Source organism: Abramis brama (assembly GCF_963993115.1).
Source record: "Abramis brama genome assembly, chromosome: 3".
NCBI lineage: Eukaryota > Metazoa > Chordata > Actinopteri > Cypriniformes > Leuciscidae > Abramis > Abramis brama.
The window spans coordinates 25,517,806-25,545,225 of record NC_139965.1 but is presented as its reverse complement, the minus strand read 5'-3'; the positions used below and the strand labels follow the sequence as shown (position 1 = coordinate 25,545,225).

Here is a 27,420-nt window from a genome sequence, read left to right as displayed (position 1 = left end):
GGGTTTTCTAGGTGTTCATAATGATTGATATAGCAGTAAACAGTGAGTATCAGTTGATGATGGACAGGTATGTCAATGGGCTCCCGTGCATGTCAAACATAAAGCCAGGTGTAAAGGGAGCCATTCTTTCATAGGTAAATAAAAATAAGAAAAAGAAAAAGAAGTGATGAAATTGAACTAGAAAAAAAAAAAAAAACTCCAATAAGTAACTTATAAGAAGGACAATCTAGAGGTTATATACGAGTTGTGTTTAAAACACAGCGCTGCAATATCTAGCCTACGGGTGTCTTGCAGTGCAAGGTTCTAATCCTATAAGAAATCACATTGTGAATGCTGATTGTCCTCTCGACTGTTTGCCTTTGACTCTCTATGATTATAACGCTTTAACACTGCCGCTGTAATCAGAAGCGCCAGGCTAACCTCCTCCACCTCCCTCCGCTTAATCAATCTGACCCAGCCCAGATTAGCTAGATCATAATCAACATCCTGCTGTGGCAAAAAACTCCACCGCCCACTCCCTCCGGCACACTGGACACCTTGTGTCCTCTGTGACATATGCAGACCGTCCTGCTATCAGGGCCTTCAGATGCAAGCGGCCCACTGCGCTGCAGGGAAAAAAAGCTTCATTTACCTTGCATGTAATCAGAGTGGACCAGATACTAATTGCAGCGGTTACATTGAATGTGAGAGGGAGCAAATAGAACAGGACTCTATTCTAGAGAGGAAACTTGAGGAGGATCTGAAGCCCTTCAGGGTTTTTATTCCTCTCTCTCTGAGTGTTCTAATTAATTTTCTTGCCACTTAAGACAGTGGCTTCAGAAAATAGCTGTGTGCCATAGGTGTGTCATCACTTTCTATGTGTGTGTATACAGTAGAAATGAGTGGGAGCGAGAAACATATTCCGTTAAATGTTTCATGTTACTAATTTAATTTACAGAATGCACATCGCAAAAGATCATAGGCCATAAATGCATTGTTTATTCAATGATGAGTATCATTAGGCTGTTGTAAACATTCTCAGACTGTGTGTGCACAGTAGGCTCGCTCTGATAGCAAAATTATTTTTCAAGGATTTCAACACAATTCTTCAACTTAGAACGTCCAAACAAGATGTTTCGTTTGCAACAAAAATATAACTACCAAGGCTGCATTTATTTGACAAAAAAAAGACAGTAATAATAATGCTGTAATATTGTGATGTCAAACCTGTGATGTCAAACTTGAATTTTCAGCATCATTACTCCAGTCTTTAGTTTCACATGATTCTTCAGAAATCATTCTAATATGCTGATTTGGTTCTCAAAATAATGGTTGTGCTGGTTAGTCATTTTGTGGAAACTGTGATATTTTTTCAGGATTCTTCGACGAATAGAAAGTTCAAAAGAACAGCATTTATTTGAAATAGAAATCTTTTGTAACAATGTAAAAGGTCTTTACTGTCACTTAGGATGAATTCATTGCATTCTCATAGAATAAAAGTATTCAATGAAAAAAGGGTGAATAATTGGTGATATAATTTTACATTTGAGATGCAGGGCCTGTCAAAGCCTGTGATGGAGTTGCAATGAGCTAATAATAATAATACAGGTGTGAGAACAAGACCATGTGCCACTAGCTCCTTTGTAATAGCATTTAATAACATCTGCATGTCAAAGAATAGAATAGAAGCAATTGAAAAATGATGCCACAAGCCTGTCCTGAACCTCTTTCTTTTTTTCTCTCTCTCTGGGGCACACGACTCAGGTAGCAGCATGGGTACAGAAAAAGCTTCATGCAAGTGGACGACTTACAAACACCCCGCTGTCAGCGTGCTACTCCATTCGTGACAAGTGTCAAAGCACAGTGTGGAAGGGCCACCTGCTGCATGAAGATCACATCATTCCACACGAGGTGGACAGGAGAGAGAGGAGAGTAAAATATATAAATATAAAACCTCTGTTATCTGCTCTCGTTTAGAAGAACAAAAAGATGAATGAAGCTCCTCTCACTAACAAATAAAGATTCATTACTGCACTATTCACAAACAAATTATTACCCTAGAGAATGGATATAACAAACCTACACTGATTTAGAATTCACAAACCAACTATGAATAAATAAGAAGAGAGAAGCAGTTTTTAACAACATAAGCAAACCATCATTCTCATTTATAAAAATCATAATTCGAAGAGGGATTCCAGGATGCGGAGGAAATAAGCATAAACGAGACCGTATTCCCAGAAGGCTTGGGATGAGCTGTAACACAGTGTGTGGGTGTTTGGGTAATTATCCAAAAGGAGTCTGCTGTTTTTGTTAACAGTTATGAGTGTCTGCTAGCTGCTGTCACATGGAGCGAGTGAGAGAGAGAGAGAGAGAGAGAGAGATTTGACAATAAAGACATCTGACAGTACAAATCCAAACAAGCCAACTTGAGAGACACCTGAGCCCTGTTGTAAATATCTGTACAGCCACCGTTTCTTAATGTTACTGTATGTGTTGTTTACACCACAAACGCATTCACACTTAATTCACATTCAACACGTTAATTCAGAGGCATATGTACATGCACACAAAGACACTCAAGTGTGCATTAACACAGAGGCACAAATAACTTGTCTTGTCATGTCATGTCAGAAACGTTTACCGGGGGGCTGTGCGCATTGTAATCAGATGCGGATGAGAGGGCTTTGTGCCAGTTTGTTAGTGAAGGAGTGAAAGGAGTGACGTGTTGAGGTGGAGCGTGAGAGAGACAAGGAAAAGGAAGAAAAGGAAAGAGCCAGAATGAGGCTGTGACACGCATGTCAAACTTTGTCACAGTCGAGCTGTGATTGAGGTTTCGAAGCTGCCCTAGATATCCAAACATTCATTTTCAGTTAGGAGCAGAAAGCTGAGGAGAACACACACACATCCGGCACAGTGTCTTTCCAGGTGCTTCAAGCTGAAGATCAATCTCTACTAAAACTGGCATAAACAGCATTTAACATTTTAGTTTGTTAGCATTTATGCTTTTTTTATGCTAGTTTTTGTTAGTCTTTCTTTTAACACATTTTCAAAAACTCTCCAGATGGAAAGTTGGAGTTGTCTACAGAGTAGGATAGGTTTTATGACCCTGCTACTTGACAGATAAATGAAAATGGCATCAAAAGAAGGTATTGATGCATTTTTACTGATTGGGTGACTATGGAAAAGAAAAGACCAGTGTAAATGCCATCTAAAACACATTCAAAATCACTCAAACCACCTCAGGAGCAAGAAATTACCATCTGAATAGTTTTTGAAAACAAGTTAAAAAAAGAAAACCAAAATCTAACAATGAGAGAAGATGACACTCGGTCAAGTGTGTATCTGTTTATTCAGTCCACATATTTAAACTTTAAGGCCCATTCACACTGTGTTCAATAACTAAATATAAAGTTTTAATAATCTTTCTAATTCTGTGAGAAAAATCAACACCACGACTGTAATGATATGGAGGTACAATATCATAGGAATCATTTTCAGGAAGTTTATTTTTTTCAGCTGATCCATCTAATTTTAAAGAGCTTGAACATTTAAAGCGGCAGACAACATAAGATCAGCGTGCTTATAATAAACAGAACATCATACGCTAATGTGGACACTAATATATTTATAATTTATTTTGTTAATGTTATTAGTTATCTTTATGTTAACGTTTGAGGTGTGAACGGACCTTTACTCCTTCCAAACTAGATCATGTAAATTGTGAGCCTGCAATCAATTTAAACCCACTTTAGACACAAATAAATGTAAATTTAGTGCAAACGGAATGTTTAAACTTAATTGGATATACCAATATATATTTATATGGATATATCATTCAACCAAGGGGAGTGACCAAGCGTAAATATCATCTGTGAAATCACAGTCTCAGTGAAAGTCCTAGGCTCTGTAAATAAATAAATATATACAGTACAATCCACTGCATAAAGCAATATATGGTACTTAGCAAATCTCAAATGCTTGATTGTTTATATCACAAAAATGTATGTTATCGCCTCCGACATATAGTACATCCAACTATGCCAGCATACATACAGTACTTTCACGTAAAGCAGTACGTACTATACAGCCAATCTTGATTGTTTATATCGTCACAAAATATAAACTATATTATCGCATAGCTCTATGTATAAAATTGGCGATACATACTATATAGCAAATCTCAACTGCTGGATTGCTTGTATCATCGCAAATTGTAAACTATACCTTATGTAGCCCCGCCCCTTTTCAGCACAGCACTCATCATTGTGTTCTGTTTTCCGGATTATATTTCCACAGCATGAAGGTACGATTTTACGGATTTATAAATGAACGCTACTTTTAAAATCTTTCTGGTCTACTGGCATTTGTTAAGACAAACACTACAATATTCTCTACAATTAGTACATCCACTTCACCAGCTATTAGCCTACTCTTTGACAGCGATGCCACTGAACTTCTGTTTTTGCAGTAGCTTTGTATATTTCTAACACAAAATTCTAAAGATGGCTGTATGCTTGTTTCTCTGCCGCATAAGGTCTATAGCCCAGCAGTAATCTGCTAAATGCGACTATAAGGCATTAAGATATTATAAACATTAACATCATGATTTTCTGTAAAGCTGCTTAGAAACAATGTTTATTGTGAAAAGATATGTACAAATAAAATGGACTTCATGGATAAATATATAAATAAATATTTTTTTCAAGAACACACTCTGCCTGTGAATCATTTTGTGCATCTGGGTTTGCTGACATCCGTTGAGTTTTGAACCAACGGTGTGATTAGCAAAAATGGCGCTAAAGTTGGAAAATGTAAAAAAAATGTTTTTATTTAAAAAACCCTGATTTTAGCACCTTTATGCGTGCAGGTGTTTGCTGTAGTAGAGCATTAAAACGGATTGTGAACATAATGAATGTTAAGTAAGATTCTGTGGTTGGAAGATTCATGACTGCGGTGAGTCCCATCTGGTCTGGGGCTCTCCTGAGACACTAGAACCAGAGAAGAGAACTGAGGTTACACCGCTGTACCGTAAATACAGCTGACACACTCGTTTACTACAGCCATCACTGCTTTTCTCTCTAGGCAATCAGACACACATGCCTCAGTGACAATGTTATTTGTTGATGAAAATAAAAATCCATCCAGGCTTTGTTCTCTCACTGAAAGACAACACCAGATGTAACCCTCCACCTTCAGAAAAAAAACACAAAGAACAATAATTAAATCAATGCTAGTGCAATTTCATCCGTCTCTTGAAAGGGATCAATTTTCAGGCATTTAATAAGCATATTCGATTTATTTAATAGCCAAGTGGTCTTAAGTCCAAAGCCAGGCCTGATGTTTCCGGTTTTCTCTGGGAGCTAAACCAAACAAGAGCTAATGAATGCAGCTTAGCTTACTGACACTCTGCTTGACTGCAGAACAAGGCCACCCTACTGTGCTGCCGTACTGAGACAGGTCTAATACACTACCCACTTGCACAGCTAGCCAACAGTCCTGGAGTTATGACACAATAAATCTAATGAGAACAATAAAACACAAATTTCACTTTAATTCCAACAGGAAACACCCAGCACTATTCACCTGCCAATCTTCCACTTAAACTCCTCCCCCCATGACCGAGGGTCTTCCTGCAGCCATGGCAGCTGGGGGAAAGAGAAGCCCCTGTGACTGGCATCTGGACTGCTGGCTCAAACTGCTAATTACCTCATTTTACTAGTAATTAGCTGATTAAAATAGGCATTTAAGGCCAGTGTCAGGGCTCCCGGAAACCACACGTTATTGAGACAGGAAGACAGCTGCCGGCTGTAAAAGACAGGGAAAGACTGAGCTGTAAGTAGAGCATAATGCCAGCGATGTGCATTTTACGCATACAGAGTGGGAAGATCCGGGGTAATTGACTGTTAAATGATCAAAATTTGGACCCCACTGCGAGTCAGATGTCTTAAATTGTTCAGGAAAAACATAACGCCTCATCCGCCGTACTTTATCTATTGAGAGATGACAATGACAACAATGCGAAAAAATGCACACAAAAAAAAAGAAAAAGAAGTGAATAGGGTTTGTATGACTAAATAATTCAAATGTTGCTATTACAGATACTACAAATTAAACAAATCCCCCCATATAGGCGATGAATAAAAAAAAGGAACAGATGCTTAAGTTTTGCTTAAGTTGCAGTAACTCAAGTAACTTTTAAGTCAATGACGAGCATCTGGAGCCCCAAATACAATATAGATATTGAATAAAAGTTCCAAATATGAAAATGTATCATTACAATTATATACATAGCAACCAATTATGGCTCCTTATTTCTAAAAATTAAATATCATTTCTTTGGCATCCGAACAAACAACGAAAAAACAAAAACATAAAATGTAAAAAAAAGAGGAAACTGCTTAAAAAATGTGATACAATTAAAACTTAATTAAAAAAAAATCAATTCATCAAATTTTGAATAATTAAAAAAATACCATGTTTTGATTTATAGAAATTATAGGAATAAGCAAAAAAAAATAAATCACCAAATTCTTAAATATTTTGGTTGATAAGCATGATTATCTTTAATCTTTAGTTTCTTTAAATAAAAATATGGTATTTTTTAAAGCATAATTTCTTGCCAAAATACATGAATTACAACAGAAAGCCATGGTAAATGTTTGTATGTTCACACTGCTGCCTTAGTGCGATAAGGGAATCTCAACAAATTGTCGTCATTCTAACAGCAGCATTAATGGAGACTTAGGTCAGATCCTCCATTTGGCCTGATAATCACACCCTCCTCACCTCTCCATGTTATCCCCTGTCCTTCTACTGGTCACTGCTTCTCAAAAGCCCCCTGAGGTGCTTCTGTGCTAAACCAACCCTGACAAAGCTTTACACGCTACCGCGATAGACGATGCTCTGAGCATTTATCTCAAGATCACAATTTTGAGGCATTTTCAGCCGCTTTTGAATCCCATCAGCCAGCTTGACCGACAGAGAGGCGAAGAGATGCTAAAGCCCCGTAAGCTCTTGCCTCCAGCTGGACTCTACATTATGAATGCTCTTGACTTCCTGCCGCAGGGTTGCCTTGGAGACGAGGACAAATCGGGACTGGGCACACAGTGATATTCAAATGTCGATGCAGAAAAAGAGAAACGACTAAATTGTTTATCTTGACACTCTCACATTCAGGTGAGGCACTTCATTCTTGGTAAAGAGGAATAAATAAAGAACAGGAAACATGGGAGTTCTGTACGGATTCCAGCACTGCTTTCCATCAAACGGGATTCCAGCCCAAAACTGTGATAAAACATCACTGAATAGACCGCAGAACAGCACTAACAAAGCTAATAGAGACACACAATGTAAAACAGTGAATCTGAAGTGCTGGGTAGGAAAAAAGGCTTGGCGTTATCAATATGTACCACCGTCAATCATCAGAACAACCAAAAACCACCTAGTTATCAATGTTCACTATGTTTTTATCTCTTTGAGTGCAAACTTAAATTGATAGTTTACCCCAAATTTACATTTTCTGTTAATTTACCCTCAGGCCATCCAAGATGTGGATGTCTTTTTTTCTTCAGAAAAGAAGATTTTTAGCTGAAACCGTTGATCACAGCAATCTGGAGCGCGAGCTTCTTGTCACATAATGACGTATGCAGAGGAGCTCAAACGTTGGGAAATTGTGAAAAGTCAATCTTCCTGATTGAGATCGCGCAAGCGAACATAATCGTACCTTTTTTAATAGGTTGCGGCATCCAGGATAGTCACAAGCAAGTACCACTTTGATTAACAAAACACAGGCGTTCTCCCTCTCTGCTGTGTGAGTTTGCTCCCACGCATACGTCATTATGCGACAGGAAGTTCACGCTCCAGATTGCAATGAGAACGCTCAGGACTGTTTGCCGAGGCTGTGGATTACAGGCAATAATGTTATAAATAACGTTCAGTTTCTTGCACAGACCAATCGTTTCGCTTCACAAGACCTCAATGTATCGTCATGATGTTTCGCCTGTAAATATGTTTTACTCCAAAGTGACAGTAGGTAGCCACTGACTTGCATGAGTCACCAAGGACAGCGGTTTCAGCTAAAAATCTTCTTTACTGTTCTACTGAAGAAAAAAAAGACACATGCATCTTGGATGTTCTGAGGGTGAGTAAATCGACAGCAAATTTACATTTTTGGGTGAACTATCCCTTTAAGTACGGTCAGCAACTAGAACTAAATTTTTTTTGAGTAAATATACTTTTTCCTGTAGTTAGAAGTTGCAAAAGGCTGCAAGAGCCTCACCAGTCCCTTGACAGGCGTTTTGTAGATCTGAGTAATAAAAAAACTAAAACAACACATCTATATCAATATAGTAACATTCAGAAGTTTTGTAATCCATTTCAAACATGATTTTTATTAATTAGCTGTTCAAGTTATTTAAATAATACATACTTTGCTTAAACTAATAAACATAATATACATTTTTTAAAGAAATTAATTATTTTATTCAACAGACACATTCAATTTATCAAACTTGACAGTAATGTTACCAAAGATTTATCTCAAATAAATGCTTTTCTTTTGAACTTTCTATTCATCAAAGAATCCTGAAACAAATGTATCATGGTTTTCACTAAAATATTAAGCAGAACAACAGTTTTCAACATTGTTATTAATAAGAAATGTTTCTTGAGAAGCAAATCAGCATATTAGAATGATTTCTGAAGGATCATGTGACACTGAAAACTGCTGCAGAAAATTCAGTTTTGCCATCACAAGAATAAATGACCGGTACATTTTAAAATATATTAAAACAGTTATTTTAAATTAAAATTATTTTCACAATATTAGTTTTTACAGTTTTTTTTAATCAAATAAATGCAGCCTGGGTAAGCATTAAATAATTATTTGGTAATGCAAATTAGACAAAAAAAAAAAAAACTGATTTTTTTTTTTTTTAAGCATACATTTTGAGGGTTGTGCTTGTACTGCCTAAAAAATGTGAAAACTACCTTCATACACAGGCAATAATGGGATACTCTGAGTCACTCATTCACCTCCCGCAGGATGACACAATCCTGAACTTGAAGCAATTCAATAACAGACAGAAAGAGTGAGGGGAAGCCAGAAAAAGTGTAGCTCGGAAAACTCACTCTACCAGGAAACACACCACTCCTGGGACATACACAAACAAAACACACACTCTCTGGCAGCGCTCCATGAGACTCATCCTTACAACAACCCCAAACACCATCAAATATTAATCCAGAACCTCAGGTTCAGTTCTCAAAACATCTGAAACAATAGAAGACTGAAATATCAAAGAGGTTATGAAATTTCCAAATCTCACACTCTCAGGTAATATTCTCCAAACAAAAGACAGCAACCCAGATTAACAGTCAGAAAAAGCAAACAATTTTCAACCTTAGACAACTGGACCATCAGGAGGGAGGAAGCTAAAACTCCACACATGCCCTTGAGAAAGTTTCTGGGAAATATTAAAGGAATGTTTAGGAGTACAGCATATGAGTGGTGCAGGGTAAATATCATGAGGTTCATGAGGAGTTGAAAGCGATTGAGTCCGTTCTGAATGTAATATCATTGCAGTCTCAGAGCGGCCCATAGGCGTCAGATTAATCACACGGTACTCAGAGAGATGCATGTATAGGGCTGGAATCTGTCAGTGGAAAGGTTAATGAATGCAAAAGCAGAGAGGAACATGGGGAAAAAAGCAATAAAAAGTCATTTTACAACATGCATGTTCCTCCAAGCAGTAAGTATAGAATATACATGCATTCAATATCACTGTGTCATGATTCATGTCTGTGTTCCCGTCTTGTTCCATGTTTAGCAGTTCCCCATGTTGATTAGTCTCCCCAGGTGTTTCTTATCAGCCACGCCCCCTTGTTATCTTGTTTAACTTGTCTGTCTGTATTTAAGCCCTGTGTTTAGTTCAGTCTTGGTCAGTTCTTATTGTTGCATCATGGTGATTGTTCTGTTCCCGAGTCTCAGTCCTGAGTTTGCGTTTGTATATGTGAAGTTTTGAGTTTATTTAATAAAAGACTACTGCACTTGGATCCTGCTTCCTCCAAAACGTAACACACTGACCTCATATTATACATACCGGCTTACATGATTTTCCATGGTTGATTTTAATATACTAGTCTATACTGCACTGCACCAGAGTGAGATTAGATTTATAACTTCCCGCAATTAGGATGAAATTCATGTTTTGAATTCTCTAAAGCATATTTGCGTTTTCATGCTTCTATTCCCAGACTGGCAATTTTGACCAAAATATGTCCAATATTAATAAAATAAATCTCTAATATATCCATCATGATCCTGATATGCATGCATCCCTAGAAATGACAACAACAACAAAACAAACGTACCTAACTGGCATTTACTATAAAAACTAAGTGTAAAATGGATCAAAGTACTGTGATACACCAATCTGACAATGAAAATGAACTAAAAATGCACAGACAACAATGACTATAATAATAATAATAATAATATAATAAGTATTTTCTTCCCAGTTTTAAACACATTAAATACACATATTTCTGGCGTAGACACATCAAAATTATGTAAATTGCCCCTATACATTACTTTGGTGTGTTCAGCATAGCTTGGAAAATGAACCGTACCAAAGGAATTTCACAATTCACAAGACATTTAGGGGGGGGGAAAAGCACATATTTACACCCCTAATGAAAACTAATAATAGATGAGGAGCAGAGCTGGGCCTCTCTACATGCCTTCAGTCCCACTAGTGCGTCATTCTTACCCGCCAAACACACAAAATCAATCTAAATCAATTCAGACAAAAAGGACACAAACAAGCTTTAATAATTCATGAAGTGGGACCCACGTTCATTTTAACCACAGCTTTATGGCGATCATTTTTGTCACACATCTGTGCAAAGTCATAGATCCATTAAACAGCTGCTTTGCTGTTTTCATTGCTATTTATGTCAATTTAGCTGTTTACTTTTCAGAAAAGAGTGGTTTAATGCCACTATATTATAAATACTCTCTCAGAGAACAGACTTGTCAGTATCAAAAGAGTCTCACAGGGCTGCATACATGAGGATGATGTCAATCAATGTCCTTTCAAGTTCATTCATCCTGTTTTTCTATCAAGGTCATCTTTTCTGACTAGCTGTTGTCCTGCCACGCCATACTGCCTCAAAGACGAGAGTGTTTATTAAACCTCAGTCAATGTGGATACTGTGCCGTTTTCATTTCTGCAATAAATTAATGTGGCTACTCAGCTTCTCCCTCCCTCTGTCAAACACCTTTAAAAGCTGATTTATTCCCCCCTCCGCAAGGAGAGCCTCATCAATCTTTCTCTAACTTGACAGCGTTCAACTGTGGCATGCTACCCAGTTGTTATGGGACTGAATGGACAGAGTCCTATTGATAACTCAATCATCATCGCTGGCCCATGTGAATGGAGACACTTGCCCCGCAAGGAAAGACTGTGGAATTCAGCGGCTGATCGGTGATCCCTTGAGATCCTACAGGGGCAAGTTCAATGACAGTCCTTGACGTCAAGAGAAAACACTCCGGATGGCACTATTGTCAGGCCTGTACTCTTCTTTGCTTTCATTGCTGTAATAGACTACAGCTGGGAGGGATTCCTCAGGATGCCAACCAGTCTTGAACCCCTTACAAAACCTGTCAATCATACCACTTCTACATTTCCTGGACTGCAAAACAGCATACAGTATGTGTGAAAAGTGTTCGGGAGCATAAAGAGCAAATGCAATTTAGTTAAACACCCAGGCGTTTTGAAGTAAAAAAATGGAATTTAAGAACAGTTCCCAAAGGATCCCATGCATGTGCGCTGGGTGTATCACAAAATAATATGTGGAGATAAACAATAAACTACTGAAGTGTCCATTCCCTCATACTGATGAAATCTGTGGTCTGCCGCTAAATTACAATACTTCATCTAGGCCATATAATGGTGTGTTTACCTGAATCCCACAGAAGGACATCTCATGCTGTAAATCATCTCATTCTTTGATCTAGAGTTGTGTTCTACATTTGAGGGAGAGACATAAAAAGGGGCTTGTACAGAGAAAGAGAGAAAAAGAGACTGATAGAGTGAGAGACAGACAGCGAGAGAGAAAGACAAACATCTAATGAGATGAGATGGATCTCCCCAGAGCGATAGTCCAGAGATGAGGAGAAATATGACATTATAATACACATAATACAAAAAGTTGTTCAAATAAACTAAAATATAAAGGGTACAATCACCAGGCTTGAAAAAACAGGAGAAATACTGCTATATTTTCAGCTCAAGACTTTTTTGCCAAATCTCAAATGGTTTGAAATAATAATACATCACATCTATGTTGCTCCAACACTTTGTAAACACTTCAGTGATACAATGAGCAGACAAGCGTGTTTATTCTGAATCAGTGCAGTGCTGGCAGTACTGATAATATGGTGAAAAATTGATGTGCAAAGGTTGGTTAAAGGTTTAGCACAGTGTGTCGTTTCTGTGACACTACTGGCATCTAGCAGAATTACAAAAATAAAGCATATTTTTTAAAAACTTGCAAACGCCCCTTTCACACGTTGTGCCTCGAACATCACATTCACAGCTCTTGTGAAGGCATGTCTAAACACTTAAAAATATGCCACTTTCAATAAAAGGTCCAACATATTAAGAATACTGTTATCTGTGTTGCTATGTATAATGAGTCCACAACTGATTAGGCTAACACTCCATTTAGAGCGAACGTGCGCGTCCGTCTTATAATAAACCCATCCAGCTTATCTGCACCTAACACATTTTTTAACATGAGGCTGTCTACACTGGACAAATCAAAGAAAACGTTATAAACTGGTACATTTGTTTTTGAATGGATGCATGATGATGCTACAGTATATGGTTTTTAAGCGTCCTGTGAGTTTTGGCTTGCACTTCTGTAGCGGAAGCTGGATTTCTTTTTCCATGCAACACATCAAGCAAGCTCTCACACGGATAAATACCCTCTGGCTCCGCCTACTACAGTAGCCACGCCCAAAACTCTCACTATAGATTGACTGATCTGAGCGGACCACTCTCAGTGTTTTGATGGCGCCTGGGAGGCTCAATCTTTACACATTTTGGGGAGATAAACCCATGAATAGCAGTAGTCAATGAACAATAAACTGGAATAAGAGAATGTATTTTTACATAAAAACATCTTACATACTTCACCTTTAAAGGGATAGTTCAAGTAAATAAAAAATGTCATCCCAACCCAAGACTTTTTCTTTTCTGGAAGTAAAATGATATGTATGGTAAATTGTTCATGCTGCTCTTTTCCAGTGAATGGAGACTAGGGATGTGACGGTAAGGAAATTTCCCCACTGGTTAATCGACGCGCAACAACACTGGTGATACTGATATCACCGGGGGAGGGGGGCAGACTTTTTCCCTCTTTTCCACCTCGCTTTTAAATTGCTAATGAATGCCTGTGTGGCCGTGCGCATTTTAACTTTGCTTTTGAATTAGCAGCAATTTGGGGGTGGCAACTGCTTGAATGGTGGGTTCATTATTATTCTTAATGAAAAACAACAACAAAACAGTACAATGACAAACTTGTAAGACAGAAAATCATTTGGAATTACACAAGTCTGAGTAAATGATGATAGAATGATTATTTTTGGGTGAGCTATCCATTTAATGTACAGAGCTGTGGCTGCCATTGCATGAACAGCTGAGAGCAATTGTCCGTGTGTGTATGCATTTGTCTTACGTGTGTGATTTTGTGTCAGGGTATGGATTTAACAACATCCCACCCATTTTGCCATCTGCAAACTTGTACATTCTCCGTTAATGCTCCCTCCGGAGCCAGCCGATCCCACAGAACTAGAGGCATGAAAAATTCAGCCAGCGTGCCCAATCCTTGCTGCAATTATGCATGAGCAGAACGGCTGGCTGAACAGAGCGAAACCCAATGCATACACTTTACATCCCATTCCCATTTCACTGACTACCAGGCTGGATCTGTGCATGCTCAGCTCAGACATTCACACTGTCTATAGAGCACTACATGACAGGCAATCAGAAGCCCTCCAGCTCCCTCCTGATAGTGCTCGCTGTGATAATGCCTTAGCATCACACAACTCTGCAAATCTACTTCAATTCAGACAAAGCAGAGGGCAAAGACGAAAAAATTACACTTTGTAAGTGAAACATACATGTGCATGCCACATACTGTTAACAGTATATTATGAATGGAAGAAACAAATCACTAATGACTATGGCTTCGAGAATAAAACTGAACATAAAAACGGTTTATGGATCCAAAAATCAAAGATGTAACCATGTATTCATGACTGGGGTTATTAAATATAATAACTTATATTGTGCATCCCGTGTTAATTTTTATAAATTTTTGTCCCATTTTAGAGATATTACATTTTTATCAGCTAGTATTTAATAGCACTGGGCAGCACAGTGGCTCAGTGGGTAGCACTGTCGCCTTACAGGAAGGCGGTCCCTGGATCGAGTCCTTGGTGAGTTTCCTCCGGGTGCTCTGGTTTCTTGATTCTCCCCCACAATGGCACAATGGCAAAACGGAGGCACTAAAAATTGTCCATGGATGTGAATGCGTGTGTGTGAGTCCCAAGCCATGTAATGGGGAGGGTTTGGGAAAGACCAAGTAGCGACTTACCCCGAAAAATAATCATCGCCAAGAAAATTCATGGACAGTCTCACGTGCATGGTGAGATTTGGCCCACAGAATCACCAAGAGTCAGAGTCAGATTCGACTGAAATGGTTAATGGATGATGATTGATATGTTAATTTATTAGACTGCCATCTAATGCTCACTTTCAGGTTAATCTTTAAAATACTAATAATTTAATAACACTGTTAAATGTAATCGTTAGCAAATCTCAAAATGAATATCCATTTTTCATACTGTAAAAAAATTTGTGATGTCAAAATTATTTTTAAACTATTTTTGTTTTTTTGTTTTTAGCAGTTTATAAATTCATAAATTCATTTCATGAATTTACACAAAATGATTAGAATTTTAATATTGTGCATTGATAGAATGTACCACTAAAAATCCCATATCGGTCAAGCAACAAAGATGAATATTGAGGGAACGTGTCCCTCTTAAAGGAACACTTCGACTTTTGGGGACTTTAGCTTATTCACCTTATCCCCCAGAGTTAGATACATACAGAGTTAGCTTAGTCTTTGTGCTAAGCTAGGCTAGCGGTGGGTGCGTCAGACAGAGTTACGGCACGCACGGAGATGAAAATGGTATGTATGGACTTATCAAACTCTGGGGGATATGGTGAATAAGCCAAAGTCCCAAAAAGTCGAAGTGTTCCTTTAATGTCTATGATGGTTATTACAGGGCTCGTACAGTAAAATGACTTTTAAGGACTTTTCAAGCACTAGTCTTTTGGTTTTCAAGGACTACAATCAGAGATCTCACTTATCAAACAATATCTTTATTATCTTTAAAAAAAAAAGGTAAATAGATAAATGAAAATAAAAAAATATAAAAAATGGTACAAATAATGTGCAGCACATGCAATGACTGTGGTAACTTTAACCATTGAAATGATACTATGACAAAGATATCGCTTTCAAACTGATTTCCCCCCATGAATATATGATTGACCTGAAGAATGAAAGCTGTATTATATACTTGGATGAGCAATATTACACTCATAGCCATGCAAAATGGCTTTATATCTATATCAGATGAGCTGCAGCATTACTTTTGCGTGAAAAGATTGTTTCATCTATAAAATTAAACACAAATTTCACATATATTATCTTTCAATAATTCAATCACTTTTCAAGTACCTTTTCATAAATATGGCTGTTTTCATGGGTTTTCCAGGACTTACATTTCAAAAAGTCAAATTCAACTTGTTCAAGCACCTTGTACGAACCCTGTTATTAGTTATCTTAAACTCTCACACATGCCTATTAGTAGAACTATAGGTCATTTCTTACCACCAAAGAAAGGGGCCTTTTCCATGACACCACTCCAATCAGTCCAGACAAAAGCACCTGAAACAAAAAAAAAAACAGATTTTGAGGCTAAAGAACTAAGCTCTGCATCTCACTGGGCCAGTTTAAAACTGTAAAGTGAAATAACATCTCAGCATTACAGACTCTCTCACAGGTGAACTTATCAATATTTCATGTGCAGGGAGTGATACAGTCATCAGGTTTGTAGGGGGAATTCTGTTGAAATGGTGGAGAGGTTAAAAAAAATGTGCAATTACACTTTTATCAGCACTTGTTCTTTCTTTCTGTTGTCTATCTTTTTCTCCTTCACCCTTCATTAACCAGCAGCACTCCAGTCGGAGGCAGTCTCTCTTTCGCATGCTCCTTCACCCTTCAAACCATCATGTCCAGCAGGCCTCTCTCCCTCATTCACACTTTTTACCCATGGGACCTCGTGCTGTGCTACAATCACAGTGGCATCTCGGATAAACCAACAGTAGCAAAGCGTTAAAAGCACATGCAGTGGGAATGAAACGTTAGCACTGAAGCTGATGCTGTCAGCACTTTAGAATGTAAATTCAGGTTATGAATAATGCTACACGTGGAATTAAATATATAGTGCTTCATATGTAAAAGGAGGTGAATGGTGACTAGTGTGCTTTCTGACTTATTCTCAGTCACTCGAATGTGTTTGCTGGCAGATCAGCAAGACAGTCAGAGGAATGATCGATCTGTAGATTATAGGATTATGCTGTGGGATTAACCACCACAAACATAAAGGAAAAGTGCTGAAAAATAAATAATACAACAAGAAAATAAAAACAATGGACAAAAAAGAAAGCTTTGGTAAGAAGTTTTTATCAGGATTTGGTCTTTGCTGTTCTCCCCAGTATAAAAACAATCCCTGAAAATAAAACAAATAAACATTATATTAGTGCAGCAACAATAGCAAAACAAAACACTTACATACAAAAGACACAATGTGTTCCCAGAAATTATGCTTGGCCCATTAATAAGACATTTCTTTAACACATAAGAAAGCTTCTATAACAAGTATGACATGAGATTAAGTTTCATGAGAGAGAAAGTGAGTATAAAACAGATGCTTCAGAGAGATGATGTGAGGGAAGATTCACATTGTATTTGCTCTCTTGAAATATTGATCTCCTTTCAGTAGCAATTGAGAAGGAGAAAGAGATGGAGAAAAACGAAACCATGAGTGAAGAAAAAAGATGCTGAGAAAGAGTCAGTTAAAGATAAGATTGAAAGAGAGGAAAGGCCCAGCTGGTGTGTGTGTGTGTGTGTGTGTGGAAAGAGCAGCTGCACAAAAGAGCTCACTGAAAGGAATATTCGGGAATTGTGCAAAATTCTATTCCTTTGGAAAATCACATCCTCCTTGGACCCCTAAATGATTCTATGGGCTAAAATAATTTTGGGGGTTATTCTATTCAGTGCCTGATTAAAAGTACAACATTGCATGCTGATGTAAAGTCAGAGTGAAAAGGAAATTCAACCTATTTTAATAAAATAATCTTGCTGTGAACAATTCATCTACACATGCATTTTTTTCTTTCTTTTTTTGAGCCCAGAATTTTTAATCAAAATGTCATAACTCAGTCTTCCGATGAAATGACAGAACTCTTTCTATTGACGTTTGCCAAACTTCTACAATCATATCGTCTACTTTAACTACACCCCTTTCTTACAATAGAGAGCCTAAGTCCCTCCCCTCCGCTTCCGGCTCATGGGACCTTATGTCGGAAAAAATATGTATGGTAGTCAATGGCGAGAGACAACTTATCTTTTTATTCCGTCTGAACTGTGCCCTGAATTACACATATGATGTTTGTCAATTTAAAAGATAATTATGAAAGTCAAGAAAGTCGCAGTTTGTCATAAAACAGAAGAGTAACATTTAGTTTTATGTGAAAATCGCTCAATGAACTACATCTCTCGTCTCGCACTATGTACGTCACCAACAGTCTGTGTGCAGTCTGGTACAAAACACTCAGGCATGACGGCGTAACGTTACGATTATAACGTAAGACTATAGAAAAAATTACAGACGTTAGCTTCAGTAAAGTTAGCTTCATTCATTGAGAGAAAAGGTATGACGTCACATGTGCGCCTTTTGAGTTTGTAGTCTTTGTAATTGCGTATTTTCACAGTCTTATACCTCAACAGTTTTACATCAAACTGCGACTTTCTTGACTTTAAAATGTATCTTTTAAATTGACAGACATCATGTGTGTAATTCAGGTCACAATTCAAACGAGATCAAAATATTTGTTGTCTCTCGCCATTGACTACCATACAATATTTTTCCGAATTAAGGTCCCATGGTGTTCCACCGGAAGGGGAGGGACTTAGGCTCTCTATTGACTACAAAATCACATTTATATCTGCCAACATCCAATCAACAACTGACAGATAGAACCAAGTCCCTGCAATTTTTCTTCTTTTTTAAATTTTTTCGATCCATTCCTGATATTAGGAAATAATACAAATCCTCTATCATGAACAGCTACCCAAATATGTTTACCTTTATAATGTACAGAAAGATAATATAGTAATGCGGGTCAACATTTTCTAGCTTTATTTGAGGATATCTGTTTTACATAGCAGTCATTAAACATCTGCAACCATCAATCCCATGTTCCTTACATCTCCAGAGGTGCAGTAGATAACATATTGTGCCCTGGGTGGGAAACCTTGCCGGTGATTCCCTGCCTGTGCGGTTGAGTCTGCGGAGAAATTGTTTTCTGGAAAGAGACAACGATAGCAAGCAATAATCAAAGAAGGATTTCACCCTCGGCTGCGCTCTCAACAGGATTAAGACTCACCACTCACTGACATTAGCCACTAAAGCCTTTTAGCTCAGTCAGCAGCGCTATGAGAGGAGAGAGAGCCCTTCAGTCAATTACCAGGGTACAGCTGCTCGGTCTAATATATGTACATGTCATACAGCCCATATCACAAACACCACAAATGAAAACTCGCTTGACTGTGAGAACCAAATTCAGCTCAAGTCCAGTCTGCTGAAACTGGACTATAAGAAACAACATAAGGGAATACAAATGGACAAACGGCGCTGGATCAAACAAGTGCAGTTTGGGAAATTGCTCTTGGCTGTCTAAATCAAGCCTAAACTTGCAGCAGTTTGCATTGAGTGTTGTGAATGTGGTCTGCAGAGTGTAAGGGTGCTGTGGGTCTTTAATCACAGTGAATTGTTTGCATAGCAGTGATATACAGCAGCCCCCCTCCCCAAAGAGTAAGAGAGAGGCTAAGAGAGCAAGAGACACAGCATTTGAACTGAACACTATAGCTTTGGAGGGCCGCTTGGAAAAAATTCTGTTGTCTTAAAACAAAAGAAAGAATAAATAGAGATTGACATTAATGGTCCATTTCTTATTTTTTGGTATTTTTGAGGAAGAAACTTTGGAAAAAATAAATGCAATTTATGCTTGTTTTTGATTATATAAAAAGAACTGGCTCATTTGAGTCATTTGTTTGGGAATCAATTGGACTACAAAGGTTGCTCTGAATGGTTTTGATTTAGTCAGTCATTTTTTGTCTGGAATCCTTGGGCTATAGGTCATGCTGTATGGTTCTGATACACTACAAAGGACCGACTCAGAGTCACTACACTGGTTGTGCTGTATGGTTTTCAATCACTTAACATAACTGTTGTATAAAAGTCATCCGTTCAGGAATTGTGCTTTTGATTCAGTAGCAGTGTTGCATCCTGGAAAAAAAATAATTTTAATTTCCACAAAAATATTAAGCAGAAAATCAACATATTAGAATGATTTCTGAAGGATCCTGTGATACTGAAGACTGGAGTAATGGCTGAAAATTCAGCTTTGCCATCACAGGAATAAAATATATTAAACTAAATAACAGTCATTTAAAATTTCTGTTTAGTTTTGAAAAACATTTTAATAAATCTTGCCAACCCCCAACTTTTGACAAGTGTATTTTCTCAAAACAATGTACAAAACCAATAAATAAATAACACAATTGTGCCCTAAATGTAAATACATAACTACACAGACACAGATAAGTTTGTGTTCATTGAGTACGACATCTAATATCATCAAATAAAAGCTGCTGCAATGTTCAACATGCCCTTGACAGAAAGACTGAAAGACTCATCTCAGCTCTATATCAATAATCCACACAATCTTGTATTCTCTCAAACTGATGTTTTTTCTTTTTTACGTGGTGCAATGAAAACATTCATAAGCTGCACATCTAGCACAAAAAAAAGAAAAAAAAAAAAGACCAGAAGGCCAAACATGATCAAATCAAAACAAGAAAACAAGAACATGCACCGCAATCTGTCAAACCACTTCTACTCTAACAGACACCACAACACAGCTGTTTAGACAGCTGCTGCTTGATACTATTGTTCTGGCTGCAGTAACGACATCAGCAGGCCTCTGGTGATGTCAGCAGGATGGTCAAGAAAGTGAGAAGATTTCAACCGGGCTCATGTGTAGCTGAACTGATGTCCATGTCGTGTGTCTGGAGAGACACCAAGATTTCTAATTTTCTCCTGCTGGTTCGAGTGATAAGCACACACGTTCTCCTGACATCATCATGGAGAACATGGGGTCTGCTTGCTTCAATTAAGAAGGAAACTATGATCATATAGTATGTGCTATTAGATATAAATAGAACGAATACACCCACTGCCCGCTGCAATGCCTGCGAATGACTTCAAGGCATATTTCTCAAGCGTAGCATCTCTCACATACATACTAATGAAGGTGTGTGTCCTATCATCTTGATTTGCATACATATTTATGAAGGTGCGTGCATGCTTATGAAAGTGTAAAGCATCATCCATGCTCACATATACACTTAGGAAGGTTTATGGCTCATCACCTTTATTCTATACTGCTTGAGTTGAGTTCAAAAAGCATTTGGATGTAACCATAAGTGTGACAATGATCATCAAGGCTATGCGAGTGACTGATGAAGGTCCTGGAATGAGGACACGGCACAGTTACACATCACTCCCCAAAAGGGAGGGAAAGAAAGAGGGAGACAGAGAGGGACGGATGGGAATGGTGGTTCTGTTGCCGTGGAAACCCTTTTCTGGACACTTTCCAGGCTTTGTAATGATTTCCCATTTACCCCTCAAAGAGGAAGAGAGCGAAGTGACTCCTTCGATATCAACATGCAACACACACTACGCTCAACAAAGCTTCACTGCGAACCCCCGAAGACACGCACGTATAATCATACGCCATAAAAACCATAATGTCAACAAAAAAAAAAAGCTGTATCCTCACATTTTTCACAGGAAAGATTTGTCCATTCATTTTCAACGTGGCGGATGAGTAGTAAATCGATTCTGCTCACACCCACTCTAGTACCAGAGAACTGAACTGAACCACCAACAGTATCATTGAGCTCCAGATGGTATTCAGAAGCTGAACTCTTGGGCAGCTTGTGTTGTTTCTCTCTAAAGTGATGACCTGCACCTTGCTGCAGATTCGCTTCTATCTAATAAAATTACAGAACCATCACTGTCCTTGTCATGGCTGTAATCGTGTTAGGGGGCACTCTTATCAGGTAAAAACATCTATCTGGAACAGCTAGCACCCGTCCTAAAGAGGCATCTTCGAGCAAGTTATGGGGAAACTCGACTCGGGGTCGTGTATCTGCACAGGTGGGTGCCTGCAGGGAGGAATGTTGTGAATGTTTGTTGCACACATAATAGTCTGGGTATCGATATACAGCTGTGGTCAGAATTATTGGCACCCCTGGTAAATATGATCAAAGATGGCTGTAAAAATAAACCTGGATTTGAAAGTGTGTGTGCGATTCATGAATCACATTATGAAATAGATGTTTTTCTCCAAAACACTTTTTATGAGTAATCTCTGAAGTATATTCCCATTAATATATTTTTTTATTTAGCACACCAGGGTGACTAGGAAATGAAATTGTCTAGCTATGACTTCTTGTTTAATAGGAGTATAAATATGAGGAAACACAAAGGCCAAATTCCCTTAATCATCCATCACAATGAGTAAAACCAAAGAATATAGTTCTGATGTGCAGCAAAAAAATGTAGCTTCACAAAATAGAAAGTAGCTTGAAAATCCCCATTTCCATCATCAGGGCAATGATTAAGAAGTTCCAATCAACTAAAGATGTTACGAATCTGCCAGGAAGAGGACGTGTGTCTATATCGTCCTAATGCACGGCGAGGAGGAAAGTTTGAGTGGCCAAAGACTCTCCAAGGATCACAGATGGAGAATTACAGAGAGTAGTTGAGTCTTGGGGTCAGAAAGCCTTAAAAAAATAAAATAAAAATTCAAACAACGCCTATGTTGTTAGGGAGGGTTTCAATAAAAATTGCAAACTGGAAGTTTACTGGGTTCTATGGACAGACTAACTAAACTAAAAAAAATAGCTTTTTGCCAGCAAACACACTAGACTGGTTTGGTGCAAACAGGGATAAAAAGTACCCCATGCCCACATGCCCAAATATACAGCTGGATCTGCATGTCTACTGCATTCTCTATTTACACTGTTAAAAAGTTGGATTCTCATGCTAAACATGGCCTTCAAAAAATGAGTTGGACGTATGACAGAGTATTTCTGTGCCAAATACACTTTTTTTTCGTATGGCCCTGTATGACGTTATAAAGGGCAAAATTCTTGTCCCGGAAGTGCACATGCACATCAACCAGAGCGAGAGCAAGAGCAACACCCATCAACGTGCTTCGTTCGGGTTACAGAGGACGTCGGCAGCACTGTAATTTTGTTTTTAGACCACGAAATTAACAATGTCACCAAAGAAGTGTGTTTGGTTGTGAGGGAAAGATAACCTTGTTCAGCTTCCCAAAGAACCCAGCGTTAGGGGAACAGTGGATGCAGTTAGTTTTTCTGGGGCAGCAACAGAGTTGTGCAAGTTTTCTCTTCCTGGCATTTCGGTGACAAATGTTTTACAAACAAGGCCCAGTTCGACGCTGGATTTGCAGATCGTTTGAAACTGAAAGATGGAGCGGTCCCAGCGATAAAATCGCTGGTCATGAGTCGGAATTGCAGGCGGTAAGCAACATAAAATGTCTGTGTTTTGTTGCCAATCGGCACAAACGTAAAGTGAATCAAAAGTTATCCAGGGATAATGCAATGATGTATTGTGTGTGACCCTTTAGCTTCGCCCACGACACGTTTCCAGGAACTCGGCTGTTTTCAGAAAGAATCGGTACAGCGTATCTGTCTTTTATAAATCTGATAATACTAAAGACTCTTCGGAGATATGAAGGATGCAATACTACTCTATAGGTACTCAAGATTAACATGAGATTGGCAGAAACTGTGTGTGTTATGTGTATTTAATAAAAGGGTGCCAATGATTATGGCCAAAGTGTTTTGGAGAAAAAGCTTCTTTTTTTTTTTATAATGTGAAATGCTTCTGATTTACTTTCAATTATTTTACTCCAATGAAAGGGTAGATTTTAAAAAAAAATTTGAATGAAATATCAAAAGGATAAACAATGCAGATTTATTTTTATTGCCATCTTTGATCATATTTAACAGGGGTGCCAATAATTCTGTACAATCCCCGATTCGATCCTATTTCACATACTGTCGATTTGATATGATTCTATTTCTGATTCAATTCTAATTATTTCAGTCAAAAGTCAATTTGTTCATATGAAAGAAATTATTTCTCAACTAATGTTGGAACCATGCTGGAACCTTCTACATTGATCCATTACGAAATTATTAATTTAAAATTAACAATAGGGCCAAACTATTGTTGGGTTTTCATGTTGTAAACATGTTTTTTTAAACTAACTGTTCAAACTGTACATTTTATCCCCTAATGTTCAAAAAACATCATTTTGAATGATTTATAAGTTGTTTTCCTCATGGGGACCAGAAATGTTCCCACAAGATCAAAAACTACTGGCATTACTACACTTGTGGGGACATTTATTCCCATTAACGAAGGGTTTACCGGGACCACACACACACCTTTATTTTTCTCTCTAATGAATTTTAACCAACTCTTCTCATAGGAATAGCAGCTTTTGAGAAAGTACAGTAGTAATGTTGTACAACAGTGTTTTTCTCCTGAAACTCTTTTAGCATTGATCCCGAGAACACCAGTCTGCAAATCCAAACCTGAGTGTTTATGAGGACACATCCAAGTTTGGGACACATCAGGGAGAAACGCACGCTCTTTTCTAATTAAATTGAACAATCTGGGGATTAAAAGAGTGTCAGTGTAAATCCACTCCTGAAGATGGTGACATTCGGCAACTCCAGATATATCACATGGAAAGCTGGCAGCCGAGAAATCCTTCTGGCTCGTTTAAAAGCAACCACCACATCACATGACTCGCTGTGTTCAATTTAGAAATTGCATTCTGCTGTCACAGCCACACCTCGCAAATGAATAAAGCTGTACCTTCATGTACGTTCTGTGCCAAAAGCAGAATATTGCTTGAATTAATTAGAGTCAAGAGTCAACTGCACTAAAATATGTTTTGGACTCAAAATGGGGAATGAGAAAACTAGAGGAATGAAAATGACGGGGTGGGTATTCTTTTGTTGAAAGGGTTGTGCATGTGTATGTGTGTATAAGAGAGCTTGTGTTTACACTGTGACCTCTCCATCACATTGGCTTCTTCAGCTCCTTTTGGGCTCTTGAGACACAGATGAGAGCTTCACTCAAATTAGATGTCCCCACTCTCAAACAGCTCTAAAGCAGCAGTTTATTCCAGCACTAACACAATGGAGCTCACAGGAGAAGGTCAAGGCCACTGTGATTGGCTGAAAATTTCTTAGCTCATTCAAAATGTAATACACGATTCATGGTTACTTTGCTCTCATCTAGTCACTATCTCCGTCATTCACCTCCTCTTCCTCGCTTTCTCTCAATCTACGAATCATTATTCCCTGTCTAACATCTCACACGGTTCTGAGCTTAGAACAAACAGCTCATCCTCATCGCCATGGAAACAGTGGGACAACAGCAGGATGTCTGATGTTACTGGGGGTTGGGAATCTCAATCATTCTCCCCCCCTCTCCCCCTCTCTTACACACTCACACACACGCCGTTATTCACGTTCATCCACTTTCTGCACACAGATCTCCTCTGGAGACCATGCCAGTACGCACACATGGAGCTCCTCCGATAGCTAAAACACCGTAATAACCACAGCAACTATTTGGAGTCGTAGCTCTGACCACTGATTGTCTTTAAGAACTAATTCGTAGGTGAATCTCACTAAACCACTCAAGAACATGTCCTGGTCAGATTTCACTCCAAAATAAAGAATCAAGAAATAATTATATTTTGCAACAAGACCCTAAAGTCTTCAAAAATAAATAAAACAAATGTATTACTGAGAACAATGTAACAAAAACACAGTAAAAAAAAACCTTGATTTTAACAATTAAAAATTAAGAATTATAAAAAAGTGTGTACACATAAAGGCTAATTTTACACTGCACTGACAGGCACCGACCATCTCTGACAGCACGTCACTTCTCAGATATACACAACCCAATAAACGCAGATTCAAGATGTTCAAATTTAGCAATTTTTCAAACCACCTGAATTCGCTTGACCTGCCTAAATAGAATCCCAAATGTGTGTGGGGAAATCTTTCAACCTAATGTGAAATTCCTGATCACACAGATTTCTATACACAGATTTTGCCCGCAAACATTTACCAAACAATGGTAAATGTAAACACATCTTAAAGCCCAGGACACACCAAACCAAACCGACGCCAAAGAACTAGCGCTGACGGCCGATCGTCTGCTTGGTTTGTCCCGGGCTTTACAGTAATGAGAATTTACTTATTGCTAATGAAAAAAAAAGGAACTGGAGATTTCTTTGAAAAAAACAAACAAACATGATTTTTAGCAAAATCTCTCTTAACTGAAATCATTTGAATATTGTTCTAACATGGGCTGGAATTAATCTTTATCTGATATTTTCTATTTTTTTTAAAAAAACACTCAATCAAGGCAAACTGTCATCACAATCAACTGAAAAATGAAATCCACATTTGAAAGGGGTTACACGATTGAAAACAACCTGGCAGCAACATTTTCCCGTTTTACTTTTGGATGATTTCTGTAAAATTCTGTTGAATCCAATTCAAATGCACAGATCCTCCATAGACTGTTAAGACCATAGATATCCATATAAGGCTAGATGTCTTAAGGCGGAGTCACTTCCGGAATCACCGGCGGCCATCTTGCCACAGGGAAGCTGTGAATTAAGGTGAGTGATCAGCACGCACACAAATCCTCTCATCTCGCTGAAATCTTGACGGATTTACAAACGTTATTAACATGGCTATAATTCTTTCATATGGAAGTCCATTGTTATAATTATTCATATGTATGCAGTGTCATAACTACATCTCTGACGTTTATAACAAACCAAACCGTTTGAAAATCGGTAGAAAATTGAGCAAGTTATGGTTATTTAAAAGTACATGCACCATGTTACGAGTGAGCGAGCTCCCTGTGGCAAGATGGCCGCCGTGTGCGGACGTCGACCTCCATTGGCCAGCAGCGCGGATGAGACATCTAGCCTTTATTATATGATATCTATGGTTAAGACTGGTGTGAGACGGCATTTGACCAAAGAGTTTGACAGGGAGTTTGATTGACAGGCGATCTGACCAATCATAATCCGCCATTTTTGTCCGACAAAGCAGTCAGGAGAGTTAGTAGATTAACATTGGAGGATTTGAACTTGAAAAATGGAGTACTGACGTCTTTCCGCGGTTAGAACAACATTTCTTCTTATGTTCATTCATGTTTATTTGATGCTATAAATTAACTAGAAGGAAGAGATGATCGGTTCACGAGCAGCTTTAACTGAGGCGCTACAGCGATCTGTCATGGCACATTAAAGAGCCACAAAACAGTATTTATTGTTTAAATTTCTTAAAAAAAATTACCAAATTTGAAAGTTGAGACTTTGTTTCATATCAAAAGTAACCTGCTCTGTCCTGTCTGTCGGCACGTTGTCAGTGTCTGTTGTTGCTCAGCCATGTATTTTTCACTGCGTGAGAACATGGTGGGGCGTGAGAGCGGCGCAGCTTGTCGGACATAGCAACAGTAACTAAAGGGGGCGGGTCTTTGTGAACGGTCAAGCTGAGGCAGGATTGGTCAGTAACATTTTGGCCGCAACTTTGCAAATGGTCAATTTGGGGAGAAATGTACTTCATTATCATGATAATAATGTCACAATGGAAAAAAAAATCATTGTTACAATAGGCTTCATTTTCCCTATGCAGTATTTCTGAATACCTTTTTCCTAATTATTATTTTAAGCACCTTAAGCTTTAAAACAAAAGAGTTGGAAGGAATTGATTATTATTATTTTTTAAAATCTCCATCCCACAAGAATGTGTGTACATCATACACACAGAAACGCGGGACATTTCTGGTGACATTCAATCAGGGAA

At 38.2% G+C, this 27,420-nt stretch overlaps 1 protein-coding gene across 1 annotated transcript in view; it reads right to left on the bottom strand.

Moving 5' to 3' along the window:
- The window catches only part of fam189a1 (family with sequence similarity 189 member A1), a 99,884-nt gene that overhangs the window by 40,735 nt on the left and 31,729 nt on the right, over nt 1–27,420 (bottom strand). Inside the window, exon 2 of the mRNA XM_084110390.1 lies at nt 15,955–16,011. Within this exon, the coding sequence (XP_083966516.1) occupies nt 15,955–16,011 (57 nt within the window). The remainder of the gene's footprint in view (nt 1–15,954; nt 16,012–27,420) is intronic.